Consider the following 12,520-nt stretch of genomic DNA (forward strand, 5'->3'; position numbering starts at 1 on the left):
AGAGAAGGCTAGGAGAGCAGCTTGGAAGGCTCCTGTGGTAAGGTCACTGTGTAGTAGACAGAAATGGGTGTTGGAGGATGTACTGTAAATTAGAGTTCCTGGGACCTGGAGGGGGATAGGATGTGGAGAGAGGAGGACAGGGAGGAATCAAGGAAGATTTCTGGGTTATGGGTCTGAGCCACTGGGTAATTGGGGGCATCCTTTTCTTAGTTGAAGAGAAACAGAGCAGGACAAGAAGGGAAAATTAAGACCACTGGTTTGGTCAGATTGAGTTTGAAAGAATGAGCTTAAAACTTTTACTAAAAAGCATAAAATTCCACAGGACTATGATGACATCATTTTAGAGCAGCAATGTGTGATGGATATTGAGAAGCAATCATTACTGAGTGTTTCCCATGTAAAAGGCACTCAAAGAATAGAAAGATATTAACTCATTTTTCTTGTATTCAGGGAATGGCCAGGGTAGATGGATGTGTGGGAGATATAAATATAAAATAGTAACCAACCACAGTGGGATAGCATGTGATTTGTTAGAAAAGTAGTATAATGAATTAAAGGGTAAGAGGTTCAGCAAAGGTTGTGTATTCCTAAAATAGATAGTTAAAAAATAAGGCATTAGGGAGAGGCAAGGATAAAAAATTTCCTCACAGCCAAATTGCAGAAGGCCTGAACTACCGGACTGAGAAGATTGGGCTTGCATCTGTAGATGATGGGGAGTTCTTAAATACATTCAACAAGAGAACAATATGCTAAAAAGTGGTCATCAAGAAAGATTAATCTGATACCATTGTACTGGGTATGTTATTAGTAGAGTAGGGTTTACAATCTCAGGAAGCTAAGATACAATTCTCACCTCAGGATATGAAGCTTAAAGAAGTACACACTTGGCCTAATTAACTTAGAGAAAGCTCTTCCTAGCCCACTTTTTCTCTGTTCCCCTCCCCAGTTTGAGAGTACACAATATGTTAACTTCAGGGAGTTACAGACTCCTACCTCAGGATCACATTTAAGTCATTGAAATAAATAAAGATCCTGAACATACCCTTCTTACTTTGCTGTGTGAAGGGAAAGAGTGAAGGTAGAGAGACCATTCATTTACTGAAGTCCAAACGTGGCAAAAAGCATCTGAAGGGGAATCCTGGCAACAGTCATGGAGAAGAACGCAAAGTTTATTGTGGTAATAAATTGATTTATGAGGAGCAAGTGGAGCCACATATAACTCCAAAGTTTCAAATTGGATATTAGGAAAAAAAAAACCACACCAGAGGTATCCCATTGATAGAAATAAGTAAATTCAGAGGTGAAATGGATTTTTTAGAAAATATTAGACATGTTTAGTTTGAGGGGGCAGTCACGGGCAGCTACAGATTTGGGAATGGTGGTTGGGGCTAAAAATGTAATGGCAACAGTATTCATTTTGCTGTTACTTATTTACATTTGTGTATTGAATATCCTTGGAGGTAGGAATATCCCTTATGTAGTATCCTAACTATAGAATGCATATGTAACTTGTATTCGATAAATAGTTAAGGATTTTTTTTTTTTTTAAAGACAGGAAAGGCGGAGAGGCTAGAATAGTAGGGCTAGATAAGTCTTTGTCCCAGATTCCAGAATAAAAGTTTAATACTTGGTAGGTAGCTTTGTGAATTTGGACAAGTTCTTTAACTTCTCTTTTAACTTCAGTTTTCAGGAAAATGAGAGTAAAAATAGAATGTATCTTAAACAGTTGTGAGGAAGAAGTGAGTAAAGTATGTTGAATAGTATCTACTATAAATGGTAAATGCTTAGTAAGTATCAGTGATGACTATAGTGATGATCATGAGAAAGGCTCAGAGATTGGGAATTGATAATAAGACAGACAATTTAAGCATCACTTGGGAAGACAGACTTTAAAACAAGACTTAGATTGGACTGGAAATTCTTTTAAAGGTGTTTTCTCATGTTTTTAGTCAAAATGAATTAAAACTTTTTCTTTTTTCAAATTCATTGCATAAATTTTAAATGATACATTCTTACACAAGCAAGTAGAGGTCATCTGTAATCCTGCACTTAACATTTGTTAAAGTCAGGCACTCTATGTCCTCTGTTCCATATATGATCTTTCTACTTTTACTCAGGCCAGCTACTCTCTATGTCTAGAATGTATATTCAGTCTATGTGGAAAGTGTATCCATGCTTTGGGTGATAAGTAATGTTTTGTAACTTTAGTATTTAGATTTACTACTCATAGTTTCATAGCAAATGAAATGTTATACAGTGTGTTTTCTATCCTAAACTAAGAGAATCATGATCTGGGGAGTATACGCATAATTTAATAAAAACAAATTTAGAATAGGTACTAGAATTTACCACAATTTAAATCCAAAAAGTATATGATCATATCATGCTTGTTCTTCAATGATGTTACAGCAACATGAACTTTTTTTTATGAGCTGAAAGTTTGAGAATTGCTATTTATGATAGAAAAAAAACCTTATAATTGCATTTTCTTTTATTTTCCAGTTTGCAGACAGTAGGTTGCATGCCTCCCCCTGTGTCTTCTGCAGTGATTTTAACCAAGGCAGTTGGTGGAAATGAGGTGAGTTATAGGGCTAACTTTAAACATAAGCAGATGCTTTACTTTTATTTTATATTTTATTTTATTTTTAAATTTTATTTAATTTATGATGAAGAAGTCATGTCACAGAAAATGTATAACCGTAGCAGCTTATGAAAGAAGTGTAGGTATATTCATTAATTCAGATGATGCTTAAATTAATGCTGAAGAGTGGAAGTTAGTATTTCAAAGAGAAGGAGGAAGAGAGGTAAATAAAATAGAGATGGTGATTTTTCTACCTCAGTGGGAAATTGGGAGACAGAAGACAAGGAATCCAAGGAAAGGTTCTTTTCATCCAAGGCTGATGAGCTGAGAATACCTCTATGGCCATTCCTTAGTTATCAAAAAAATTACAGCAAACTAAATTTGTGGAGAAAGGGTCAAAATACATTTAATCACAAGTAAGGATTATATAAGAAGGAAAAATGAGGCAATGTTTCTTTCTTTCTTTTTTTCTTAGAGATTTATTTATCTATTTATGTTAGGGAGAGAGAGTGCATGGGAGGTCAGGGTGGGGGCAGGCAGACGGAGAGAGAATTCAAGCAGAGTCCTCCATGCTGAGCCAGGAGCCCGACATGAGGCTCCATCTCCCCCATCTCATGACCCTGAAATCATGACCTGAACAAAACTAAGAGTCGGTAGTTGTACCACCAGGCGCCCTGAGGCAACGTTTCTGAGATATTCAGCAGCTGGGGGACTGTTGCAGATTTGCATATTGGGACAACAGTTGTCCATTTCAGGACTGGCTGGAAGGCCCGGCAACTTCATACTGAGGGGCTCTGCTTCGTGTTAGCTTATTCCACTTACAGTTTCTCATTCAGAAAAGAATACTATTCAAGAAGGGAGGATATAAGGGGTTCCTACTTCAAAAAGAAAAAAAAAAAAAAAAAAAAGAGATGTTTCTACTTCTATTCATTCTAGGATTTTGCTTTCTTAGCATTTGTTTTTACTTTCATCCACTTTATTTATTACAAAAATATTTATCAAGTACCTGCTATATTCTTTTTAGACATAGGTTTATTGAATTATTGTGGACATACAATAAACCGCATAAATGATTTAATGTTTTGACATATGTATACCTGTGATACAGTGATCACAGTCAAGATAATGAACATATTCATCACCCTCAAGACTTTCTCGTGTTCCTTGGTAATCCCTCCGTCCTGCCTTTCTGAGTGTCCCTCTTCCTCAGGCAACCACTGATCTGCTTTCTGTCATTGTAGATTAGTTTGTATTTTCTAGTTTTATATACTGGAATTAACAGTATGTGTGTGTGTGTGTGTGTGTGTGTGTGTGTTCTTTTCTGGCTTCTTTTATTCACCATGATTATTTTGAGATTGATCTATGTTTCAGTCCTTTTTATTACCGAGTATTTTTTTTTTATGGGTATACCATAATTTGTTTATCTTTTCACCTGTTGATGGACATTTGGGCATTTTCCACTTTGGGGCTGTAAACATTTGTCTGTGAAACTTTTAAGTGATTGTGTATTTTCGTTTCTCCTGAGAATACTTAGGAATGGAATGTTTGCATCATCTGGAGGTGTATGGTTTAGTATCTTTCAACCAAGGGAAGAATCACCAATACATAGTGCTAAGTCATATCTCAGTAGCTTCTGAAGTAGACCATTTCTATCAATAAACACTCTTTGACCACAGGTGTATATTTAACTTTTTAAGAAATTGCCATGCCACTTTCCCACGTGGTTGTACCATTTTATGTTTCAAACAGTGCTCCATATATTGTCAGTCTTTTTAACTTAGCCATTCTAATATGTATCTAGAGGTATCTCATTGTGGTTTTAATTTATGTTTCCCAGCTACTAATAATGGTGAGCATTATTATCTTTTCATGTCTTCTATCCATGTCTTCTTTGGTAAAAATATCAAATCCTTTGGCTTATTTACTTATTTTTTTTTTTTAAACTAAGTGGTTTGTTTTCTTATTGATCAGCTTTTTGAGTTTTATATATTCTGGATACAAGTCCTTCATAGATATATGCTTTATAAATATTTTTTACCAGTCTGTAGCTTGTCTTCATTTTCTTACTTGTATCTTTTGAAGAGCAGGATGGTTCTAATGAAGGCAGTAAATGTGGTTGGATTCTGGACGTATTTTGAAGGCAGAGGATGTGCTGATGAATTGAATGTGGGATATGAGAAAAAGAGAGAGGTCTTGAATGACTCTAGGCCTTTTGACTGAGTAGGTGAAGAATGAGATTGCAGAGGGTTTTTATCATGAATGGATGTTATACTTTGTAAAATGCTTTTCCTGCATCTTTCTTGTAAAATGCTTTTTCTGCGAATATTGAACCACCCTTCTGTCACAGGAATAAATCCCACTTGATCATGGTGTATGATTTTTAAAAAAAAAAATGTATTGTTTGATTCAGTTTGCCCAGTATTTTGTTGAGGATTTTTGCATCTATATTCATGAGGGATATTGGCTTGTATTTCTCCTTTTTTTATAGTGTCTTTATGTGGTTTGGGTATAGGGTTATGCTGGCTTCATAAAATGAATTTGAAAGTTTTCCTTCCTCTTGTATTTTTTGAAATAGTTTGAGAGGAATGGGTACTAACTCTTCTTTAAATGTTTGGTAGAATTTGCCTGTGAAACTGTCTGGTCCTAGAGTTTGTTTTTTGAGAGTTTTTTGATTACTGATTCAATTTTCATTGCTGGTAATTGGTCTGTTCAAATTTTCTGTTTCTTTATGCTTCCGTATTGGTAGGTTATATGTTTCTAAGAATTTATACATTTCTTCTAAGTTGTCCAATTTGTTGACATATAGGTTTTCTTAATATATTCTGTTAGAAATATGTGTATTTCTGTGGTGTTGGTTATTTCTCTTCTTCCATTAGTAATTTTGTTTATTTGAATACTCTTTTTTTTTAATGAGTCTTGCTACAGGTTTATCAATTTAGTTACTCTTTTCAAAGAACGAGTTCTTGGTTTCATTGATTTTTTTTTTTTAAATCAAAGGGTATTTAAAGCAAAAATTGGACGAGATTACTTGCAGAGTGAGCATAGTTAGAAAAGAGATGAAGTTCAAGGACTGAGCTCTGGGACCCTTCAACATTAAGAGGTCAGAATGAGTAGTAACCAGCAAAGGCACCAGAGAAGATTAGACAGAAGGAAAAACAAGAGTGTGGTATCCTGGAACCAGGTGAAGAAAAGTGTTGGAAGGAGGAGGGTCTGATCAGCCATGTCAAATCCTGCTGATGTAACTTGTGTAAGATGAATTCTGAGAATTGAACATTGTGTTAATGTGGAAGTTATTGGTAACTTCGACCAGAGTGGTTTTGTGGAGTGTAGGGGCAAAAGCTTATTTGGAATGGCTCAAGGAAGAATAAGAGGAGAGGAGTTAGAGACAGAAATTATACACAACTGTTTTGAGGTCCTTTGTTACAAAAGGCAAGAGAGAAATGAGGCTCTATTTCAAGAGGGTTATGAGGTCAAGATTTTTTAAATTGCAGAAGTGACAATGTATTTTGGTTTTGTTTTTTTAAGATTTACTTATTTTAGAGAGAGAGAGAGAGCATGAGCAGGAGGGGCAGAGGGAGAGGGAGAGAGAATCTCAAGCAGACTCCCCACTGAGTGCTGAGTGGGACTCAGTATCATGACTCTGAGATCACAACCCTATCTGAAACCAAGAGTAGGAAGCTTAACTGACTTGCGCCATCCAGGTGCCCCAGAAATGATAGTATGTTTCTATCATGATGGGGATTATATAGTTGAGAGGAAGTTGTGTAGTTAAGAGAGTGCTGAAGTAATTTATTTGGTCAAGTGGAAGAGAAGGGTTTTGGGTTGAATGAGCTTCAGTAGGAGCTTAGATCATTTATTGAGGATAAAGAGAGAAAATAGAATGTGTGGATAGAGATCCATGAAGATGGGCACCCCAAAGGGTGCCCTTTGGAGTTTCTAATGACTTTTTATTTCTTAGTTCTCTTCTCATTTTCTTTGTTGTCTTCTGATTTTCACTTTATTCTCAGCAGCTGAGAGGGATGATGGAGTAGGTGGTATTAATGTTTGAGATGAGAGGATAAAATGTGTGATTGCCATCTAGGAGAGTGAATATACTGGAGAGTATGGGAGCATTGCTGGAAGCAGGAAGGATCCAGCTGAGTCTTGTGGTCATGCATTGCAAATGAAGCCAGGCATCATGGTTGTGTGTTTTCTCTTCAGTTTCTTGGTGTAGGAATGGAATTGGCAGAGAGTTGAATTTAACCGGTGTTTCATTATGCTGGGTAGTTCTTTTTAGTTGCCACATAATTAGTGAGCTAGAGGAGTTAACAGGAGTCTTAGACTAGTCCTTGCTGTGATTATCTTTCTTCCCCCTTGAAAGAATTTGAGAGAAGGGTCTGTTTTGGTATATCTGACACCAGTGGTAATTGACTTAAAGGTGTCATTTATCTCTTTCTCTCTGATGTGATTCCCTTAAGAGCTTTACAACTGAACAACCTTTTTGTTCTCAGATGACTTTTGGCAGAAGTTCAAAGTTCACTCATTTTCTTGACATTAACATATAGCATTGGAAATTATATTTACATGTTTATTCCCCAGTAGATATTTAAATAATTTGCATTAATGTTACATGTTAATAATGTTGAATTTATGAGTATTTCATTTGTTTTCTGATATCATTGGTCTAGTTTGCTAAATGATTATATTGTGCAACTTTATCGTTATCAAGCATTTTTGTAGTCTTGGAGATTAAGTTACAATTTTTCATAGATACTGAAAATTGAGCTTGCAAAGTACAGTTGGGTCATACCTTCTGATATGAAATGAATAGACTTTTTAAATATTTACATCAGATTGTGGAAGAGAGTGATCTGCAAGTAAGGATATTAGATGATTTTAAGTTGAATGTTTTTTTGAAGTAATGTTATAAGGTAACTGAACATAAGCTTTTGCTAAAGTAAATGTAAAGGGAGATTAATCTTTTGTACAATGTATTGGAAATAATCTAATCGAAGGCTGCTTTGTAAATAGCTGCATGTAAACGAAAAAAGGTCCACAAGCAGAGTCCACTGACAGGTACCATTAGGAAAAGGATTTGATTCTACTTCTCTGTGATTCTCTGCTCTGCCTTGCATGTAGCTGACTTACACCCTCGTGGATTTCAACATGCGAGGAGAATGGCTGGGCACCCTTACGTGTCACACTGTCCTTTGAAACTGACTGTTCTCCGCAGGGGTTGTGACATGTAAGAAAACTCTTGTCCTTCTAGATTTTGTGTCATTAAACTCGTTCCGTTTAGCTTATGCTCTCAAGTATTTCTATATACATATTTAGTATAAATACACATGTTTAGGGTATGTTCTCCTGCATTAAAGGAAATGTGAGATTATGTGGCATATTTATATTAATGATTTGGGGAATGTATGCAGATCTAAGAGTGTTATTTGAAATGATTTCTTTTTACTTTGCAAAGTTGTTCTATAACATAGAAGAAGGTTTTTTTTGGTTACTTACACACCTTTTATTTGAAATGCTTTTTCCATAAAACTGTTGGTTACCTTTCAGTAACCAACCGAAAGGTTTTGTCATGAATTCAAAGTTACTGAATTCCTTAAGCTCACAGCTTGCACTTCGGCAAGAAATAGCCTTATTGCTTGTTAAAGTAAAAAAAAAAAAAAAAATGTTTTTATAAGTTAGATTGCTTTTGTGGCATTGAGCCAACTAGAGTTTATAATTATTTTTAGCACGAAAGGAAGTAAATGTATGTGCATAGCAGTGCATATATGCTAGAATGCTAGCATATCCTTTAGGTATTAAAATGAGACTGTTTAAGGGCATAGCTGACTGACAGTCTTATTTTGTGGCTTTTAAATTTTAAACTACTTTCGTTTAAATATTAGAAACACAGCTTGGTTCTTTTTTTGTGATCATTATTTATTCATTCCAGTGTTTTAAATGCAACTTTTCAAAACTGGAAGATTATAGGGTGTGCTGTTGACATGGTCCGACTGGTGGTTGTGTGGTAGTGTGTGTGTTTGTGTATGTATGTGTGTGTGTGCACACATGTGATTTTAGTTCCTTTTTTAAATAATAGAAAAAGTAGTAAGACTTGGTAAACCCTAATCCATTGCCAAATATAGGGAAGTGACAGGTCAACATGTTCTCTATTTTATTCTAACATGGGAGACATGAGATAAACACTTATGCTTTGTTTAACTCTGTATATATTCGTTTGGTTTAAATTTATGTTCCAAATGTAAAGTTCTGTAGTAAAAGATGCGATTTACCCCCCTCCCCCATCAAAAGCTTCACAAATGTTAGAAACCTTATGGGACTTGTTAAAGAAACCATTGTATTTTTAAATTCAAGGAATTTCTGCCTTGTAGTAAATACCACAGGGATTATGAAAGAAGTTTTCCTTTAAGAAATCGGTACCTTATTTTTCCAAGTTTTGAGGGACTTATGTGGTTTCCATGCTGTTGTTACAGAGGTATTTCATTTCTCTATCACTTACACTGCTGTTTCATGAAAAAAGCTAGAAATGCTGGGTTTGGGAAAAATTGACACTATCTCCCTTTGCTTCAGTGTTTCTTCTTTTGCATGCTGAGAAGGGGAAGGATGCAGCTAATAGCCAGTCCTAAAAATATGAAGTAAATACCTAGGTCTTGGTTCCTGAGTTAAGTTACAAAGCTGTATAACTTTGTAAAATTTTGTAAGTCTGAACCTTAAACCATGTAGGAGATAAAAATAATTAATGATTTCTGCCTTCAAATATCTAAAAGAAAAAATAAAAAGAAAAAATTAAGAATCATAATAAATAAAAGTCAGGGCAGGGTAGGAAGGAGTTTTCAGTCAGGTCTCAGAGTATTTTATGCTAAACTCTATTTCATCTGTTTTTAAGACCAAGCCTGGTAGTTTGATCTATGAAAATAAGGCACCTCCACCACTAAAAGCATTGTCCTGATTACATGCATGTAATTTATGTTGGTTTGTTTATTCTTTGTTTCTCAAGGTGAATCCCATAGGTCACCCATACCAGCATTATGGTTGGGTGATCAGGGTCGGGGGTGGGGGGGACCCTAGATCTATTGAATTAGAATGTGTGGTAGATCATCCTCAGGATTCTCCTTTTAAAAAATTATAAATTATGTCTACAAAAGGTGTGTATAACATGTATACAGCTTAAAGCATAATAAACAATCTTGTGTTCGTTCACCATCTAGTTTTAGAAATAGAATGTAATACTCAACCAGAAGTTAAGCTCCCACCTTAAGTAGACACTGTCTTCTACCACAGGGAATAAAAAGGAGAATGAGACCTGCCTTCAAAAGCCTGCATTGAGTGTGATAGTACACTATTCAAAACCTCTGTTTTATTGTGGCTTCATATTGGCCCATTTTTATCAAATTATTGTTTTCCTTTTTTTAGTGTGGAAAAAACCCTAAAATGCACCCCAAGTGAGTTGAGCCCCACTCCCCCATGTCGGACAGTTAGAACTTCAGCTTAGGAATCTGGACTGTGGGGCGCTCAGTTGGTTAAGCGACTGACTTTGGCTCAGGTCATGATCCTGGGGTCCTGGGATCTAGCTGCATGTTGGGCTTTCCCTGCTCTGCAGGGAGCCTGCTTCTCCCTCTCTGCCTGCCACTCTCCGTGCTTGTGCTCTCTCTCTCCCTCTTTCAAATAAATAAATAAAATCTTAAAAAAAAAAAAAAAAGGAAACTGGACCATGTTTGCTTCTTGTAGGCAATAGGCTGTTCCCTTGCCCAGTTTAGTTCCCTTTGTTAATTTAGTTGGCATTTTTGTTATATTTTAATTAGCAGGTTGAAGGATTTTAGAACCCTTTGCTAGTCAGGTAGAATTTCAAATATAGTTCAAAGAAAAGTTCTGCTTTCAGGTATAGCAGAAAGGTAATTAAGTTAAGAAGTGTGTGTGTGTGTGTGCGTGTGTGTGTTTAATTTCATCAATGGGACTATTGCCCAAATCTCTTCAAAGAAAATTTAAGAATGTCTCCTGAGCAAAGAAAATTCTTACATGTGGTGAACTCTTTAAGTCATAGATGAAGGTCATGGCAGTCTGAGTGTATTTAAAAAAGGTTTTCTATCTGCTTGGAAAGCAAATGAAGCACTCATTACTAACTTTAAAATTATAGCTATGAGAAAATTTTTGCTAGAGGTGAAAGATCAAGATCATCACAGTCCAAATGGAGACAGAAAGTTCAGTTTCTGGCTTATCAGGCAGGCATGAAACATTTCAGGGTTATTTTGCATTATCAGTGGGGAGTTGATCTTGCTAATCCAATGCATGAAGATAAGATTCATTGAAACATTTATAAAGGCATTTTGAGTAGATCTGATCAGCAGAGAGCAGACTTGAAGTGAGAAGGAAATCTGACCTGTCAGTCACTTTCTCAGCTTCCAAAATCACTTGGCTTTTCTGTGCCTTGCCTTTCTCTTCTGTTAAATGGGGTCCATTACTGCTTTAGCTTACAGTGGAAGTTTAATGGCCTCCTGGAGAAATCTCGTATCTGAAAAAGGCTGTCTGTGTTGAGCCCTCTTGTTAGCTGGCATATGGGCACATATTTCACTGCAGCCTCCTGGGCTCTCTGGGAAATGGTCCCTTGTCTTCCTCTCTGCCAGCTGGAAGAACAGAATAGCAGTGGCTACACTAGCCCCAGAGAAATTGCATGTCCCTACCCTTCTTCTGTATCTAACTTTTAAAATGATTCTCATCTTCTGGATGGGCTTAGTGTTCTTCAGAAACCCTACAAAGAGTTGCCTGTATTTGTTTTAAGCTGCAGTAAAACTTGTTTGAAACATACCTAGATTTCTCAAGAATTCTGTGTGTAACTTAGAATACTCTCATTTAACCCCCCAATTCCTCTCCAGTTGTCTTCCATTCATACCACCCTAACCAAAAGGACCCCCTTCATGGTTGGCAGTGGTCTGTGTTCACCAAATTTAGTGGCTCATTCTCAGTTTTCATCCTCCTTGACTTAACTGTAGACTTTGACACCACGCCCGATTGCCTCTTGTATCTTTTTGCTTCCCTGACACTCTTCTCTCCTAATTCTCTTCCTCCTGTTTCTCTTCATTCCTTTTTTTCCAGTCTGTCTCCTTTTCCATCCCAGTGGAAATGTCTTCCAGGGACCTGGTCTTCAGACACCTTGCTTGGCATTGCCAGATTCCCGTTTCTGGGCCCTTCTCTCTGTATCTGAAGTCTCTTGATCCCCACCTTTCAGTCTATCTCTGCCTCAGCCATAAGGACCAGTCCTGATTGTGGGTGAGAAGTATTTAAACAACGCCAGCCTAACGAACGCGCTGTGGCTAACATTAGCACCTGTGCTGCTAGGCCATCTGACCTTTAGCAAAGGACATATTTGCTGAGCAATCAAAGCAGGTGTTTGATTCCTGGTTTTACCATTACTCACCTAGTGGTCTGATTGGTCACCAGGTAAGCCCTGGACCTCTCTGAGCCTTTGATTTCCTCACCTGAGTAACAGTAGTATTTGCATCCCTAGTTCATTGGATTGCTTTCAAGGATCTTATGAAATTGAATGCAGAAGTACCTATAAATGCTCAGGAACATACCAAGCAAGCATCAGCATCATCTTTGTAGAGATTTGCATTGATGAAATCACCTTGTTATCATCGCTTTCTCAGGAATTTGATCTTCTGAGTTTACTCATTCACTTACTTCATTCATTCGAAACTATGTGTTGAGTGCTTGCTATAGCTTGCTATATATAGTACATTCATAGAATTGTCAGTTTAGCAAGTGATATAAAGCATAAATAGTAAGTTGCAATATAAGATAGCTAGTGTTTAAATAAATTTAATAAGCTGGATAATCCCAGTTTACTTGTTTGTATTAGTTTATAGTATAGGTCTTCAGTATTTTTGTATAAATATCTCTTACCATAACCTGAAATGTTAGTCAGATATTCAAGATTACCTTCTGGGA

At 36.5% G+C, this 12,520-nt stretch overlaps 1 protein-coding gene across 12 annotated transcripts in view; it reads left to right on the top strand.

Annotated features, from left to right (window-relative positions):
- Nucleotides 1–12,520, top strand: part of SLC10A7 (solute carrier family 10 member 7) — a 214,323-nt gene that overhangs the window by 15,013 nt on the left and 186,790 nt on the right. For 11 of the 12 annotated variants that reach the window (XM_032855568.1, XM_032855575.1, XM_032855566.1 and 8 more), the window contains exon 4: nucleotides 2,503–2,578. In XM_032855568.1, coding sequence (XP_032711459.1) covers nucleotides 2,503–2,578 — 76 coding nt within the window. Of the gene's footprint in view, nucleotides 1–2,502; nucleotides 2,579–12,520 lie in introns of those variants that run through there. The other variant, XM_032855578.1, reaches the window with a different exon arrangement.

The sequence above is a fragment of the Lontra canadensis genome, unplaced genomic scaffold, assembly GCF_010015895.1.
Source record: "Lontra canadensis isolate GAN:19392208 unplaced genomic scaffold, GSC_riverotter_1.0 scaffold10, whole genome shotgun sequence".
Classification (NCBI taxonomy): domain Eukaryota; kingdom Metazoa; phylum Chordata; class Mammalia; order Carnivora; family Mustelidae; genus Lontra; species Lontra canadensis.